The sequence below is a fragment of the Bos indicus x Bos taurus genome, chromosome 21, assembly GCF_003369695.1.
Source record: "Bos indicus x Bos taurus breed Angus x Brahman F1 hybrid chromosome 21, Bos_hybrid_MaternalHap_v2.0, whole genome shotgun sequence".
Classification (NCBI taxonomy): domain Eukaryota; kingdom Metazoa; phylum Chordata; class Mammalia; order Artiodactyla; family Bovidae; genus Bos; species Bos indicus x Bos taurus.
In genome coordinates this window covers 16587621-16605947 of record NC_040096.1, presented here as the reverse complement: position 1 = coordinate 16605947, position 18327 = coordinate 16587621, and the positions used below count along the sequence as shown (strand labels likewise).

The window sequence follows — 18327 nt, the reverse complement described above, 5'->3', positions numbered from 1 at the left end:
GGTGGATTCTTTACATCTTTACCAGGGAAGCCCCATACGTACATATATCGATGCATAAATACTTATTTGGCTGCAGCAGGCCTTAGTTGCAGCACATGGGACCTTTAGTTGATGCATATGGGATCTAGCCCTCTGACCAGGGATCAAACTTGGGCCCCCTACACTGGGAGGGAGGAGTCTTAGCCACTGGACCACCAGGGAAGTCCCACAAGCTACCTTCTAAAATGGAAGGAATCCAACATCTTTAGGGAGGGAGAGGAGCCTCCAGTTTTTTAATCTAGGTCTTTGTTTACCTAATCCTTAATGTAGCTGTGGCAGAGCAGGGCCAGCAGAGATAAAAGCGAGCAGGGACTGATTAACTGAGAAACAGCAGCGATCCCTGCACTTGCAGGTGAGGTGGGAGTGTCCCCTCCCAGCCGAGAGAGACAAGTGACAAGCTCTGCAGGCCACTGAACTCTTGGCTAGGATCACCTAGTGGTTCCTTCCCTTCTTGCTCTCATTCACTCTACGTCTGGTGATGTGACATTTCATGTTTGTACTCAAGAAAACCATTTTTAAGAGAAAACACAGGCTTCTCTTTTAGTCCTCCTTGATGTGGAAGAGTCCTTCTACAGGGCCTCTGCTGGACAGACAGGGAACAGGCCACTGGCAAGTAAGACTGATTCAAGAGAGAGACTCACCTTTGGTACACTGCAGTATCCTCTGGAACAAAACCGGGTATTTGGTGATCCGCTGGGTTACAAGCAATATGCACTCGGGGATTCCCAGCCTCCGGACGACCGAACTGCTCATCTTCTTCTGCAAGGGAGGAGACCGAATGTCAGGAACGACCCGGAGGGGAAGGCTCGGGCTAAACCTCACAGGGACAGGCTCTGGGCAACGGTGGGGAGTTCCACATTTCACGTCACTACCTTCACAAAGGCCTGAAAGCGCTTGTCTTTGGTGTGGAGGTCTTTGAAGTAGTTCACGGACTGGTTGTGCTGCCCACAAAACTTGCCATACGTCATCTTTAAGCGTTCGGCATTCTCCCCTGAGAACTGCAGAGGAGAGCAGGCAGAGGTTACGCCACCACTCAGGGCTCTGAACTCGTGTTACCGCCATGTGCCCGGGGCCCACGCAACTCGCATAACCCAGGAGGGCTTCCTCGCTGTGCTCAGGCTTGGGGGCTCAGTCCTGTCTGACTCTGCGACCCCACAGACTGCAGCCCACCAGGCTCCTCTGTCCATGGGATTCTCCAGGCAAGGATACTGGAGTGGGGCGCCATTTCCTCCTCCAGGGGATCTTCCTCATAACTTCCCCCAGAACAGTGAAATGCTGCAGAAGATTTGGAAGACAGGCAGTTCCTCAAGAAGTTAAATGCAGAGTTACCATATGACCCAGCAGTTCCACTCCTGGCCATAAACACATGTCCATATAAGAACACGCACGTGAATGTTCACAGTAGCGCTACTCACAACAGCCCCCAACCAAGGGGAACTAATCCTCGTGTCCATCAAAGGATAAACGGATAAAATGTGGTACTCACATATGAAAAGTCCAGTCACTAAGAACAACATACTGTTTTATTCCATTTATATACAATGTCCAGAACAGGCAAATCCAGAGAGAAAGTACATCAGTGGTTGCCTAGGGCAGGGGAAGTCGGGGAAGTGCGGGTGGGTGCTGATGATAAAAACGTTCTACGACTGGCCCTGGTAACGGCTGCTCAAATCCATGGATAAGCTAGACACCACTGAACAGCACACTTTACACGGGTGGATCACATAGCTTATGAATTACAGTTCAATAAAGCTGATATGGATATTTAAAAAATAAACACAGAAGTATCCATGTACTGTGCAAAACATGTTCTAACTCCCAATTGTCATAAAAATAGCAATAAAATGAAGGGACTCACTAGAAGTCTTTCATGAGGAAGCAGTCTTAAGGATGTCTCCTTGGTAAGTCAGAAAGCTGTCAGAAACAGCCATGGTAAGTCACCTAGGGCTGCTTATCCTACTTAGCTTGGGCCAGCAGCCCCAGTAGTTCCGCGTGGCCCTTCTCTAATTCCCGTGTGTGCTACCTCATCTGAAGCTACGCGCACTGCGGGGCAGCCGCTGAGTCTCTGTAAGTGGTCCCTGCGACACGCGCTAGCAGCCATTCCTGCTGGACTAAGCCTCTGCAGTCGGCAAGGCCTGAGCCTCACCCCAAAGCTTCACGGGAGCCTTTCCTTTCCCCCTGACCAACAGAGAAGCTGAAAGCAGAGACGTTTTAAGTGATCACAAAGCAAACACCCCCCAAAAGCAAGGAAATCTGACTTTTATTGCATACCTAGCATGTACGCTGGGTACTTTATATACCCATGGCTTTTAAATTTTAAAATAGCATTAAAAGAGAATACTGCCCTCAATCTCAAAAAAGGAAAACTGAGGGCTGGAGACATGGAACCACCCGCCCAAGCTCACAGAGATCACAGGCAGTTCAGGGACGAGAACACCTGGCTGCCAGTCCCCATGTGTGTATATGTGTGTTTGGGGGTGTGCGTGCGTATGTGTCTGTGTGTCTTTATGTGTGTGTGTCTGTGTATATGTGTGTGTGTGACAGAGAAGTACCCAGGGCCCTGCTGTGTCTGTGTGTGTGTGTGTTAAGCGCCTAGGGCCCTGCTCCTGCTCACCTGCTGCACAAGCACGTCCCCGATTCTCTTGATGAGAAAGTTCTTCTCGCTTTTATCCACCAGGGAGTCCTTCTTCCGCTCAAGGATCCGCTGGAAGAACTGGCTGTGGATGCTGATGAGCTCGTCCAAGCAGGGGAAGAGCTTCTCCACCATCTGCTGCTCGAAGAGCAGGTCGGCCATCATGCCCCGGCTGTAGACGTCGCTCATGATCTTGAGGGTGCGGAGGTGGTGGAACTCCGTCTGCATCAGCTCTGGGGGGCGACAGGGCTGGACCGTCAGGGATGCCCCCTCGCCGATTCCCCTGCTCCCGAGAGCCCGGGCCTGTCTAAAGGCTGCTTACGGCCCAACTTAAACTTTAAGGCTGGGTCAAGAGCTGCCTTTTCCCTGAAGAGTTTTCATACTGTTCCTGTTTTTCATGGGACCTCACGCTGCTTTCTGACAGGCATCCTGAACTCCATCCCTCTCAAATGGTGGTTTCCAAAGTTACCTTCCATAACTGACTGTGCTCCCATTTCCCAGAAAGGAATTGTATTTAGTCTAGTTTCTGCTGCAGCTGAGGAATTAAACTGTGCTGTCACAGGGGATCTCTAAGAATACTGCATAAATAAGCACTCATACTCAATAAAATGTTCAATAAAATTCAAGAAGATCATTTTAGAGAGAGAGGGAAGGACAGAAATAAGATCATGTCTCTATACCTCAAACCTTTTAAAGAAAATCCTGGAGATGGCTATAATACATACTTGAAAACTGACTTGCCATAGTGCTATAATACATACTTGAAAACTGACTTGCCATAGTGCAATAAACCTCAGCAGAGCACATGAGGAGTCTCACCGTAAATCACTTCTTGCCGCTTGACGACATCTTTCTTGTGCTGTTTCAGAAACTTGCTGTCTACAATCTGACTCCAAGACTCTGCTTCCAGCTGTTTGGACTCAGTCTCAAAATCTCCCATTAGCTGTCCTTCATTCATGTCTGTACCTACTCCTCAAAAAAAAAAAGAAAAAGAAAAATATCGGTGTCAGAGTCCTGCATCAGTGACCTCTAAAAAAACCTCTGGTGGACATTCCTCAGGGTGATAATAACTTCATGAGATTATGCACTCTGCACTAAGACAGTGATATTCACTATATATATATATATATATATATATATATATTCTATTAGAAAGGAGCATTTTTCTGTTCAAGAGTGACGTACACTATATTCGACTTTGGTTAAGGGTGAAAAAGTCACCTAAATTAAAGGTGATTAAGACATGATTCCTACGTAAAGCAAGAGCTAGAAGGGTCCTGGTGACTTTCCTTGTTTAAGAGAGAAGGTTTACAATTGTGAACTGAACATGTACGCAAGTCTAGGGGAAGAAGCAGTGTCTGCGGCAGAGGCTGACCACATTACTCAATGGCGTCCTTAAGTGGACGAGTACCCAACAACTGAATAAGCAGGTCCACCAGCTCGCTATAAAGCATCTGACGCTGCACAGGCAGTTCAGAGAAGCATCACAGGAGCTGGGAGAGCAGGCACCATCACTCCATGAGTGCCTGCGTTCCCGCTAACGGCACAGTCTCTGCAGACGCCCACCACACAGGCTGTGGCCTCCGCTTACCCTCATCAGTAAGGGACTCTGTGGACTCGTTGACCTTGCTGATTTTATTCAGTGAGTCTGTTGAGTGGGACAGGAACTTCCAGGTGTTCGATATGTTCTCATCGTTGCCAACTCTAGGGAGAGAAAGAAACACATACTGTTGGGTGTATTCTGAGAAGCCATGGTTGCAAAGCTCTGAAAAACTACAAAATGACGTCAAAGGCAAATTACTTACGTCAGGTACCTGGCAACGTGCAACACGAACTATGAAGGAGGTCAGAGAGGCTTTGAAATACCACTGCAGCCATGAACTTTTTGAACCTTACAGTTTTATTTTTTAAACCCTAAGTAACAAGAAGAATACTCTTCTTTCAAACTGCATACCCACTATAAATGCAATTTCTCTGTTTGAAACTCGTGTCTAACCACAACACCTTTTCCTCGTGTTCCCTAAACACCTACAGAGCCAGCACTTAACGCTAAACCATATTCTTTGGACTTTTCTCGATCCCAGCTAGCACATCAGGCACCTGGTTTACGTTTGTGGTATGGCACAGAGATAAACCAGAGTCACTTAAAACTAAATTTTATTTAAAGGCCAACTTTTAAAAGTCATAATATAAACTAATTGAGATGAACTTAACAACTCTGAAAAGAAGATAATCACACCACTGGGACAGAATGATATAAAAATACGTGGATTTTTTTTTTTTTTTTTCCTTGAGGAGGAGGAACCATTATCCAGCACAGAGGTTAGGAAACACAGACAAAAGGAGATTTGCATCCTTCAGCTGGGAATTTTCCTCCAGTGTGGGTGAGGAGAGCTGCCAGGGACACTTTGAGCCCTACATTTGAAGTGACTTCTTTAGTTGGTGGGAAGGCAGGCACCTGACCCCGAATAGCCAGCCACATCACAATCAGCCCTGTACTAACCACACACAGCCGGGGCCTCCATAGCCAGGGGTCACGGCAGCTTCCGTAGGGATCACAGAGGAGCTCGGGGCAGAGGAGGGGCTGGGAGCCTACTGCCATCCTCGGCCCATTACTCACTCACGACTGAAGGGCAAGACGCAAGGATGGAAAATAGAAATAAAAAAAAAAAAAAAGATAAAACTACCCTCTCCTCCCAGGTTCATCTGACCAATAGTAAAGTATGACATCTGAAAATGTAAGTGGTTGCAGCCCAACATTCAGCATTAAATCTTTTTTTTCCTTTCCTATTTCCACTTCTTATTTTGATCTAAAAAATCATCCTCTTAGAAGGCAGGTTCTTTAAAGGCAGGACTGGTCATGGACGAAACCTTACTTGAGATGGTGTTCAATGGGGATCCTTGTTACAGAATGGCTGCATCAAATGTAGCCCTCACCCTGCTTGTCTCTATTACTCAGCTATGCACCAACTCGATAGGTTACACGTTCTTTCCCAAGAGCATCTTTTTGTCACATGGTATAAATTATGATGCTCTCATCGCCTGATGTCAACTGTGCTGTCTCCACACCCCCACTTACCCAGCGATGTTCTGAATGGAGACGCTTTTGGAAAGCGCGATGCTCTGCTGGGACCGTCTGTTGGCAAACACTGGGGCGGCAATGGCTTCATCGGCCAGGAGGACAGCAGACCGAGGGCGCTCCTTGGGCTGGGAGGCTGCACGGGAGAGGACACCCCCGAAGTGTCAGTGACTCAGGCCCTCCAGCACGGACCCGCCTGACAAGTATCAAACAGGAACTGACCGCTTTAAAAGAGAGCCACCCTGGGAGTGTTAACTGGAGACAAAAACTCTATGGAGGTCAATGTGGTGACAGTTACTGAAACTGCAAATGCCTATACCTTTGATCCAGTGGTTTCCTTCAGGACATGTTCGTGCCACAAGATTTACTTGTTTACACTTGCAATGACATATGACCAAAGGTATTCAGTGCAAAGTTCAGTAAAAGCAAAATGAGTTACCAAAATAAGGTCGGTTAATAAATCATGGTATATCCTACTGGTGGATACTATGAAGCTTTACCATAAAAACGAGGACACCCTGCATGAAATGACACAAAACTGCACGATAATATATTAACGGGGAAGAGAAAATCAAAGTGCAGCATAAAGTGCACCACAGACCATTTCTACGTTTAATCCTAATTGGTGTCTGCTTTCATTTTAAGAAACTTGGAAAAGATAAACATAAGAAATGGAGTTACCTGTGGAGTGTGATGGAAATGAGGCCATAAGGATAAAGAATCATGTGAAAGCACCATGTGTTTAAAACTTTAAACTAATTCAAAGGGAAAAGGAGATTGAAAGAATCTTAAGGACACAAGCAGCCTCAGAGATGACCTAGGCCAGTGTTTTTCGTGTGAGGGGCTTTTTAGTTATGCAAATTCCCAGCCCTGTCTGTCCTGTGTGTGTGGGACCTAGGAGTCTAAGATGTTTTTTACCAGCTTCCCAAGAGTTTCTTCTGTACAATGTCTGAGAACACAGATTTTGACCAATTCCTCTAATTTACAGAGGAGGAAAATGCAACCTGGTTTGATGTCACCCAGCTAATTTGACCTCATAACTGAGTATTTCTCATGCTCATCAGTCACTCAGTCATGTCCGACTCTTTCTGACCCCATGGGCTGCAGCATGCCAGGCCTCCCTGTCCCTCACCATCTCCCGGAGCTTGCCCAAGTTCATGGCCATTGCACACGCCCAAAGCGGACACTGGAGCTCTGATTTCGGGTCAGGCAATCATACTGACATCTGGGCAACAGATGATTTTTCCATGATAATGAAGCTCCTGACCTAGACGCGAGCAGCATTATCCGTCCAGCCCTAGGAGCATATTACAGGATGTGCTTGACTTAATAAAATGGATAAAGCCATTCAGATTCTATTCAGAAGAAGGTGATGTAATCATCAGAAACCTGCCACACGACTGCATGACCAGACCCTTCTTACAGGAAATATGCACAACACCAGGAGGTGGGGGGCCTCACCCAACAGGGAAGAAAGGCAAGAGGCAGAGAGGCGAACAGGCTCTAGTGTGAGGGACTGGAGTACCTCAGGGTCTCAGAGGGAAGCTAGTGAGCAGATAAAATATGATGGAGGAGCAGTTCCCTGGGGGCTCAGTGGTAAAGAATCTGCCTGCCAACTGCAGAAGCCAGGGGTTTGATCCCTGGTCCGGGAAGACCCCACGTGCTGCAGGACAGCTAAGCCTGAGCGCTACAACTACTAAGCCCTTGTGCTCGAGAGCCCGTGCTCCACAACAAGAAAAGCCTCCACAATGAGAAGCCCGTGCACCGCAACTAGAGAGCAGCCTCTGCTTCCTGCAACTACAGAAAAGCCCACACGACCACAAAGACATAGCATGGCCAAAGATAAATAATTAAAAAAAAAAACCCCATCAGATGGAGGGAGAAACATCAGTCCTTGAATGGGGAAGTCCCTGAAGGGAGGATGTGGACAGGCGGATGGGAAAAGAGGACATTCTGAGGAGGAGGACTGTCTGAAGGAAGGGAGGAACGCTCGCACAGCGCTAACGTGAAATGGAGATGACAAGCAGAGGAGGCAGGCAGGGTGTGGGCATGCGGACCGGGGAGACGGCTGGAGCAGCAGAGCCCAGTCAGGTCACACAGAGCCTCATGACTGCCAAGGGCAACGTGCACCTCAGGCGACATGGGTGTGGGGGGAGGTGAGAGAGAGCTCTGCGGCTGCTGGGAACCAATCCTTCCCCGCTCAGGGAAGCTGCTCACTGCCTCTGAGCCCCGGCATCCTCACCTGCGAAGGCCATGGCAGCGGGAACGTTCCCACTGAGGGAAGCCCACCGCCAAGAGCTTCATGGGCGTCACCTCACTTAAACCCGACGACCGCCTAATGATACCACTACATCCTTCCACGGAGGAGGAACACGAGGTACGGGGGGGTGGGCGGGAGCCATAAAGGTTTGTCTGAGGTTAGCAGCTGCTAACACATTATTGACTAGAGGATTTTTGCAGAAACTAACGGGTGTGGCTGGCAATTTGTGAGGTAGGTGGATACCAAGTCATAATGTCCAGGTAACAAAAGATGTATTAATATGTCTCTGGTTAGTAATTTGTTAAGTGGGGTGCTAGGACTCAAACCCATACAATCTGAGTCCGCCACCTGGACTCTTACTGCTACATTACCTTGGTGGGTAAAAGCGGAATAAGAATACACGGGGCGGGGCTGGAGGCAATATTATAGGTAGCTTTGGGGAAGACCTTTTTTATCTGATTTGAAAGAAAGCAGATTTCTGAAGGAAGAGATAAATGTCATAGAGCCAAAAAAAAATTTAGTAAGAATAGGCTTGTAAAAGGTGTTGGGATGGGTTGGATCACTGGTTAAAGTGGGTGACAGTCTGGCATAACTTTCGTCTAGGAATTTACATGCAAAGATGGGTAATAACCAGACTTCTGTCTGACAGGACTCCACACCCTCGCCGGCAGCACAGCCTGAGTGGCCGTTCCAAGCCGTCTGGAAGCGCTCAGAACAGTCGGGCCTGGGGCAGCGGTTCTCACACTCACGTGTGGACATCACCATCACCTGGAGCATCTACTGAAACAGCACCGGGCTCCGCCCCTGGACTCTCTGGTGGTGTAGCTCTGGGTAGGGCCCAAAACTGGCACTTATAATCGATCCAGGAGCTAGGCCTTGAAAAACACAGCCTGGGGGCGAGTCTCAACTGGGTTCTGTGAGCTAATTAACGTGGTATTCATTACTGCGTTATTTATGGCAGTGGGTGGAGATAAGTCTTTGGGGGAACTGGTAATTAAAATGTGGCGTATGTTTCTGAAAGAATACCACGCAGCAATTTGAGATGATAGCTTTCATATAATATCACACGCAGATCTCAAAACCATATTGAGGGGAAAAGCATAAGTCATACTGTCTAATTTAAATTCAACACACAAAACAATAAGAGATATTTTCAGAGGTACACATATGTCTGAAGATACGGCAGATTAGAGAGGTCTGCATTAAATAGACCACAGTGTGTACTAATGAGGAGAAAGCAGAGAGAGAGACAGAGAATGGAGGATGAAAAGGGGAACACATTCAGCAAAACCAAAGTGGAGCTTTGCCCAGAATGGAGAAGATAGGCTGATGGGACAAAGTGTTATGAACTCAATCTGTGTAACCCTTGAAAAAAAGAGAAAAAAGAAAAAACACCCCCAAACTATATAATTTCACGGTCTGTCAAGGAGTTTAATAAGCAAGGTCTCATTTGATGTTGAGAACACCGAAAGCAAGTTTCACTGTTGACTCATGGAAAAGGAGCTTCAAAAAACATGGGGGTCACTCGCTTAAATAAACAAGGCTCAGGTGCTGCCTTGTAAGCTCGCGTGCATGCGCGCACACGCACACGCACACACACACACACATGCACACACACACACACACACACACACACAGACTTCTAAGACCTTCCAGAGGGTCTGATGGTAGACTGCCAGACTACCAAGCTTTCAGTCAAGGGAACTGCAGCCTTCTCTAAGTTACCACAAAACAGGTCTTCAAACCGTGATTAAGAATAACAAAGGGACACGACAGAAGCACGTGGAAGTCCTGAACCGGAGAGGCCCAGGGGAGCCAGGAGGGGCAGGAGGACCACTCACACTTGCTTCTCATGATGACTGTGGGCAGCGAGGACGTGTCGTGTGCCTGCAGGTTCCCCTTGGGCTGCTGGAAGAGAAAGAAATGTCAATAAATTTCACAAGTTTTGATGAATTTTACAACTTATCTTCTGTCAAGTCTCAAGAGGCCTGGAACACAAAGCCAGCTGCTCCTGTTCCTGCCAACGGTCCTCAGGGTCCTACTCACACAGCCACTCAGCGCTGGCTGTTGCCTGAGCCTGCCCGGCCTGCAACTCTGAGAGATCCGTCTCCTCTGCCTGGAACGCTCTTCTCCCTTCACAGGCCAGGCAGTCTCCTGTTTCAAGGACAGACCTCAGGGGCAGAGCCACCATGAGCTTCCGTCTTCTCCTCCCATGAGGCAGTAACTGGCACCCCTCAGAATGCTGTGCGTAACCCCCTCCAGTTCTTTCCTTATCTATGGTCATTGTCTGTGCGTCCATCATCCCCACAACGCTGGTTCCCTTGAGCAGCATCTGTGCCCTTTTCACTTCCATCTCTCCAGTGATCAGCATTTATGTATAAGGTGTGAAATAATTCTTAGGGAAAGTGCTAATTTTAAGACTTTTTTGTGGCATGGAACAGAGACACCATGTGAGAAAACGGGTTGAAGCAATTCGTCTGAGACAAATCATTAGTGGAAAAGGGTCTGTTTAGAATGGGACTCCTCCTCTTCGATGACACTCTTTTACACAGGGTAGGCTATGTCCCCGTCGCTGTCTTTCTCTGGCACAGTCACAATGATGACATTCATATCAGAGGTCACAAATTCAAAGGCCCATGGGGTCAGACGACAAGGACAGAGGCATGCTGGAGGGGGCGGGAGGCAGCAGCCTGGGCCTGTGCATCTTGCCCGGAGGAGGCGGCAGCCACTCAGCCCAGGGGGCTGTCACCTCCATTCGCCTCTCCAACATCTAAGGACCTACAGCCCAGATTCTGTTCTACAGGCTCAGAGCTGCCAATGGATCAAACGCTCCTGACTTCAGACTGCCTGCCAAGTTTGATGCTTACATACATTCCAGTGGGGGGAAAGTACAGATCACAGAAAGTAAATGTAATAAATACACAGACCCTAAGAAGGTGATATTTTGCATTAGTCACTCAGTTGCGTCTGACTCTTGATGACCCCATGGACTACAGCCTGCCAGGCTCTTCTGTCCATGGAGTTCTCCAGGCAAGAATACTGGAGTGGGTTGCCAGTCCCTTCTCCAGGGGATCTTCCCAACCCAGGGATTGAACCCAGGTCTCCTGCACTGCAGGCCAATTCTTTACCGTCTGAGCCACCAGGGAAGCCTCAAGAAGGTGATAAATACTGTGGAAAAAAAGAAAAGTTCAGCCCTTGGACATAATTTACATCCACGGGCTGAGTAAGATCCAGGGCACAGAAGCCTGTCGCCTTTACACTAGTTCAGTGCTTCTCAAAGTGCGGTCCTCGGACCAGCAGCAACAGCATCTTCTGGGAAGTTATTAGAAAGGTAAATTCCTTGGCCCCACCCACCCAGAGTCGGAAATTCTGGGAGGGGGGTCACTGGCCCAGTGTCGTTTTATAACAAGCCCCCAAGGTGACTCTCAAGTCTGAGGCCACTTCACTAGATAAACGTGTTTGGTTACTGGAAGTAGACAGCACGCTCAACACGAGTGTAGATGGTGCTGGAGAGCACTCTTCTGACAAGAGCAGAGACAGTTATGACTGACTGAAACACTGAAAAACCACACGGGCCACCTAAACGCCCATCTGCCCCCAGTCTCGTGCTCTACAAGGGCCTCTGACGAGCGCTGGGTGTTATTATGTGACGTGCATATCAGAGCCTGGACCACCATCCCCCTCCCTTCTTGTCGTGTGATCTACGTGAGCCTGTGGAGAAAAGGGATGCCGGGCAGGCTGGTTCAAAACCCTGCCCTCCCCGCCGTCGGCACACCGGAGCCCCTGATTTCCACCTGCTGCCCTCGTGGTCCCCAGGAAGGAAGGCAGGAGTGTGAAGAGCAGAGCAGGTCTGCAACATGGTTAAGAAGAAAGTCACTGTACAGGTGACACAGATTACAACCACAGCGAGACGTGTGTTTAACGTGGACAAGTTCTGAAAGCATTTCCTCTTCTGAAAGCCACAAATTCCCGAGTGTGTCAAGAAGAGATGAAACATTTTGGGTTACTGCAGTCTCAAAGGAGGTAGCAAATGATGAAAAGACAAACAGAAACTCTAAGCCCAAGTCTCCCAACTCTGAGGATTTCACTGGTTCAGGCAGAAATGTCTTACCTTCATCTTGACCTTTGCACAGGAGATCAGACTTTCTCTGCAGCCTTTGTGGACAAAGGCGCCACAACCTGAAAAGAAAGCAGAACGCCAGGTGACATTAAACACACAGAGACTAGAGGCCACACGGATCTTCACTGCCACGGCAGCCTATGGGGCGCCGGGGAAGCCGCTCACATCAGAGTGTGGCTACCCAGGATCACAGACTGCAGCCTCTTCCAGGAAGCAGGCGTGTGACATCATTAGGAGGAGGAGAAACAAGAGCAGATGTGATCTCCGATTAATAAAAATGAGAAACCTGGCACTTCTCGGGCAGGAAGCTGAGAGGCTACCAAGACTAAAAGTGAAAGTGTCTGCCGTCGACATGTGAGTCTGTGTCACAAATAATACACAAGTGATACGGACTATACGTACATATAGTTCCTTCCTGGAGAAGGAAATGGCAACCCACTCCAGTATTCTTGCCTGGGAAATCCCATGGACAGAGGAGCCTGGTGGGCTAGTCCATGGCATTGCAAAGAGTCGGTCACGACTGAGCACGCATGCATGCACGCACACACACAGACATTAACATAAACATGTAAGAACACCCACAGATGATATGTAAATACACCCCCATCACAGGGGCTTACGACTGCGTCAAAGATGGAGTATGAATCTGAAAACCCACCTGTTTGTGTCCTTTTGACTTGGACTCCTATCCACCCTGAGTTTTTTGCAACACCCCGGGTCAAGAGCTGCAGGAGAAAGGGCATCAGAATCACCCCTCAGCACCTCCAGGAGCCCTGACTCAAGAGAAAGTGGGAGACTTCCTGAAAGATGAAGCAGCGCCCACGATCTGCTGAGTACATGATTTTCATCTCAACTCCTAGACCCACAAGGGCTGCTGACAGAAAAAACCCAGCCCTCAGGGCCTCAAGAGGGCCAGCACCAGCTTGTACTGCCGCCATGAAGTCATAAACTGAGCTGGGCCAGGAGGCTGAAGGGCAAGTAAAGCAAGTAAGAGATCTGTCTGTGGGGATCCCACGGCAACAGCCTCCCCGGGGCAAGGCTCCCCGAGAAAGTCAACAGACACTGCCCTTTGGCAACGCTTCCCATTCTGACTTAGGAAGGACCACAGGTCCTTGAATGGTCACCCTTGAACCAAGGGCAGGATGCTCTCCTGACTTATATGCCCGGGTTCTGAGGATATGAGTGTGGAAAAGGCCAGAATCCCAGACCCCAGGGCCTTCTCCATTCCTTCCTCAACATCTGCTAGGTTTATAGGCCTCTTTCCTAACACCACCAGTCACAGAGGATTGGATGATCCTACGATTTTCTCCTCCACTGAGTAAAGAACCTGCCTGCAATGCAGGAGACCCAGGTTCAATCTCTGGGTCAGTAAGCTTTCCTAGAGAAGGGAATGGAAACCCACTCCAGTATTACTGCTTGGAGACTCCCACAGACAGAGGAGCCTGGTGGGCTACAGTCCCTGGGGTCACAAAGAGTTGGATACCACTGAGCGACTAACACTTTCTCCTCCACTGACTGTTCCTTCAGGGCAGGGTCTCTCCATCTACTGATGAAACTTTAAGTCTCCCTAGCACAGTGCCTGCCTCATGCTGCCTATTCCAATGTCTGTTTTAGACTTTACGCTTATTTTATACAAAAGCCAAATGCCCTGTCACAGTCTTGATTCCAGTAGGTCAAATACGCACTTCGAACACTAAAAGGAGCTCTAGAGGCACAGCCGTCACACTAAGTGTGTTTCAGGTCCTGGCTCCCCGAGTTAGTCACTGTGACTCCAGGCCGGCTCCTCCCCCATAGGCCTCAGTTTCCTCAGATCTCCAAAGTGAAAAGACTGCATTTGCCCCCTGCCCGCAGTTCCCTTTCTCTGAGCTTCTGTAAGATTCCTTATGTTGCATCTCTTGAAAGAGATGATTTTTCAAAGTAAATTACTTCAAAATGTTCTATAAGGCTCATGCTGCAGAAGATTTTTCAACTTCTTAGTCATCTGAATCGTCACTAGGGCCTGGTTGGGGCAAGTTCACTCTGGAGGAATCATGGCAGATAGATACGACCCCATGAAAGAGGCCACCAGGAGCAACTCTATTTTGGTCAACAGGATGGCCCAGAGCAGGAACTAGTTTGGAAGTGGGATGGAGTGAAGCTTTATTCTGGGCCTTTCACTCTCCGGCCTACCGAGCCTTGAGTCGAGTAACCTCTTCTAGCTTCACCCCATGAGAAATTGACTCTCCAGTCATTTTTCTGATGCTCTTCAACTAGAAGAGGCACTCAAGTTCATTTCCCAATGTCAGCATGAGGAGAGACTCTCCTGGGAAAGGTTTATTCAGGGAATCAACAAGAGGAAGCAACCTGGAGGGTTCTCAGTCAGAACTCTATTCTTGCTTCCACTTCTTCTCCAGGATGACACTGCAAGGGAGCCGCATAGATGCTGTGCTCCTGGCAGTTTCTACTGTTTGTGATTATGAACACTTCCACGTTAAGTCATGAAGTTGCCCCAGAGGTCAGCAGTTATGAAAGGGTTATACATCCCTGAATATTAATGCCAGGGTTTCTCAGCAACATCCCTTTCTGGGCACAAGGAAGCCTTTGCAGAGAGAGCCCCCTGGGGAGTGACTCATTCTAATCAGCGAAAAGGAAATCTTTTGAGGATACTTTTCTCAAGAACTGGAAATCACTGACCCTTGTTAAATTGTCAAGTTCTCTGCTATTTGGAAATAAGGATACGTTTTGACTAAGAAATCATCATACTGCTCCCAGAAAAGAGAAGAACCGCAAACAGAAATCCAAATAATTCCTGAGACTCCAATGCCTTCACACCATTCTACACATCATGCAATGAAACTCACGTTCCAGATCTAGACTCTGGTGAACTTTCATTAAAGGCTTTAAGCCCCATGAGCCAATGGCCTTCCAGAAAGGGTCAAAGAGGAAACAGTGAGCTGGACCAAATTTGTCGTTATTGACTTATATTGAAAATTTTTTCCCACTTACTTCTCAGAAAGTGAGACTCTGAGACTCTCAGAGAGTGACTCTTTTAATGGTCCCCCATCATCCTTAGGATAAGTGAAAGTGTTAGTTGCTCAGTCCTATCCAACTCTTTGCGACCCCATGCACTGTAGCCCACCAGGCGCCTCTGTCCACAGAGTTCTCCAGGTAAGAATATTGGAGTGGGTGGCCATGCCCTTCTCCAGGGATCATCTCAACTCAGGGATCAAACCTGGGTCTCCCACATTGCAGGCAGATACCTTGCCATCTGAGCCACACTCCTTACTCAGCTTGATTAAGCCCATCGTGTGTGTACACTTCTAGCCCCTTGCCATGTTCTGTCACACCTCTGAGCTCTGAACAAACTCTTTCCTGCAACTGTGTCCCTTGCTCACTCTTCCTTCCCTGACTGGGTTGGCAGGACTCAGCTCTCTGAAGTCTTCTCTGACTCTCCCAGGGAAGCAGACCCCCAGTGACCTCTGAGCTTCTGGAACTCCACACCTGCCTCTATCATGTACCGTGCCGTGATGGTCTCCCCTCCTTGCCCCGCAGATGCCTGAGACCGTGGCCCAGTCCTGCCGACCCGACGCGTCCTCGTGCACAGGCTTCTCAGCTCCCCTTCCTGCTTTTTTGTCTTTCTCTACATTGTCTTTAACCCCATTCTTCCTTGCTCTCTCTGAGTCTCGCCTAAGTGTCCAAAGAGAACCTCTTCTTCATAACATTTTACTTACACAAAATAATACTTTGAAACATGGGTGAAAAAATATGAGGAAAACTAATGAATTCATATCACAGCCAAAGAAACCACAGATTTCGAAATGGAATTAAAATGGAGTGCCACATCTAACAACCCTATCTTAAAAATGTTTAAATGTTTAAATGTATAAAACAGTAAGACAAAGAACCAAATAGAAAAATGGTATAAAGATTATGAACAGGCAATTCACAAAACCCATAGTTTCATCACCCTATAGAGAATTAAATAGCGGGAATGGTGCAATTACTTTTAAATAGATTTTAGGAATATTCAAGTTCTCAGACCAGTGTTTGAAATTTAAAGGACAACTCCAATTGACGTACCATAAAAGCAGAAGTAGTATTTTTAAAGTGCACTTCTGGTAAACAGCTTTTCACACAATCCACTGTTCTAGTTAACTGAGACACACGTCCCCAAAGCCACAACCCAGCTGAAGCTTCAACACACTTTATAACATGGCCACAAGTCTGAGACATAAACAGTCTGCATGCATGTCTGCTTAACACACTCGAGTACCTACTTGAAAACCACTCAACTTGTTACCCAGCTGTCCTGGACTCAGTTCACGGTAATGGATTTAGCGGTGTATGTGGGCGATTTAGAAACTTTGGCCCAACTGACAATCTTGAGGTTAAAACCTCTGTTTTGGAAAACAGACGATTACCAAGAACATACAAATTGAAGACAATCTAATATCACTTTCAAGCTTCCTGTCACAAACTCTATACCATGTTGTTAGGGAGATCAAATAATTATTTGGCCTTTTATTTATTTATTTTTCAAAAAAAGATTTCCTAAGAGCAGTAAGCAATATGCTTTCATTCTTCAAAGTTCTTCAGGAAGGCCTTGGCACCGTGGTTTACGGGAACAGAGCCGACCCCTAATTAGACTGCTCTGAACTTAAAAGCAAACAGCCCAGCCTGTAGCTTCTTTCCTGGCTACATGGAGGCATCAAATAAAAGAATACGAAGGAAAACCCACAGGGCTGTGAGCACGCATCTATTTGCTGCTTCACCTTTTAAAACTCTGCCACCAGAGCTTTGGTGAACTGTTATACACCATACACCCATTCACCTTCAGCAGAGAAATCCAACAACCCACTAGACAGACTGGCCTAAGAAAATCAGCTTTAAAGAAGAGTTAAGAGGAGAGGCTAGGCCAAACTGAAATGAAATGAGAGAGTGGCGTGAACACTCCAGGCCTGCCTGTTAAAGGAAGGATTCACCTTCCCGAGTCGTGTCAGCTTCTGAAGAAAGGGCTCGTGCAGCACTTTTCCTGGGAGGGCTGTGCTGAAGAGCTTTGACCACTCTTCCTCCTGGAGACCAGTCTGAGCAGCAGCATCCACGTGCAGGAGAATTCTCAGATCCTTCTAAAGATTAGGGGTTAGAGAGACTTTTCTAACTTTAAGGAGAGCAAGGTCCAATTTTTTGCTATCACGTCAACACTCACCGACAAAACAACAACAGCAGAAAAACATTTAAATACTGATAAATTTAGAAATACATGCTCAAAAAGGATTTCTGCAACTTCTGGTTTAAACTCTCTGGGGACTGTGAGACAGAGCCTGGTCTGGACTGATAGAGCGTAGATACAAATGACTTGTAAGATATTCTCGGTAGCTGGTGTGATAACCACAGCGCTGGTTATACGGAACAAGACCAAAGCCACAAAAGAGAGCTACATCACCGTAGCTGGAGGGCTCACCTAACAGCAGTTTTTGTAAGAATGCTGGTAAACAAATCAGCAAAAAGCAACACCCAAAGTGCTGTGCTTGGATAAGAACTGGCTTCACTGCTGAGGCTCTTCCACCGTCCCTTCCCCTAAACACACTTCTATTCTTTCACCGGTTATATGTATTTCACTATCTAAGCGATGAACTCTAAATGTGAGAAAACTGCTTGTCCAGAGAGCTGCCTTTCAGGACAAAATCTCAAGGTGAACCAGACCATCACAAGCAGTCTGAACTCTTTATGTTTCCTACTTGGGTTGAGGCTGGTCCACTTGTTTCTTTTCTTCTAATCAGGAGAAGCAACCTACCACAAAAGTACTCAGAAGCTGCTAACACAACAGAAAATAAATCCACAGTGATCTCAGTTATCATCTTGCATGTGTTTAAAGCAAACAAAACGGAACCGCTGGCAAGATCTGAAAACCCGAATGTAGTGGATTCCTTGCGCTGAAGGACTCCAGCGGCATTCCAGAGACCAAATTATTCGTGGTGGCTGGAAAGAACAGCTGACTTATTCAAGGGAAGCTTTACATAACTGCAAGGGGGAAGAAGTGGAAAGATGCTCTCCTCCTTTCTCTATTCAAGTTACCAAAATCCTAAAATAAGAGTCGAGTTTTGGCTGAGTTAAAACAAACTTGCCAAGTTTCTCCTAAATTACTTATTCCCGACAAAGGGGGAACTCTGCTTTCACCGTGTGTTTGTTTTCCAAGAGTAAACTGCAGAGGAACCAAC

The 18327-nt window shown here is 47.5% G+C and overlaps 1 protein-coding gene across 16 annotated transcripts in view; it reads right to left on the bottom strand.

The window, feature by feature from the left end:
* Positions 1-18327, bottom strand: part of AKAP13 (A-kinase anchoring protein 13) — a 324450-nt gene that overhangs the window by 25685 nt on the left and 280438 nt on the right. For 11 of the 16 annotated variants that reach the window (XM_027522117.1, XM_027522121.1, XM_027522127.1 and 8 more), the window contains 8 exons: positions 12122-12189; positions 9852-9918; positions 5751-5886; positions 4263-4375; positions 3491-3643; positions 2654-2904; positions 912-1037; positions 681-798 (listed from right to left, as the gene is read on the bottom strand). In XM_027522117.1, coding sequence (XP_027377918.1) covers positions 681-798; positions 912-1037; positions 2654-2904; positions 3491-3643; positions 4263-4375; positions 5751-5886; positions 9852-9918; positions 12122-12189 — 1032 coding nt within the window. The remainder of the gene's footprint in view (positions 1-680; positions 799-911; positions 1038-2653; positions 2905-3490; positions 3644-4262; positions 4376-5750; positions 5887-9851; positions 9919-12121; positions 12190-18327) is intronic. The other 5 variants (XM_027522122.1, XM_027522131.1, XM_027522120.1 and 2 more) reach the window with 3 other exon arrangements.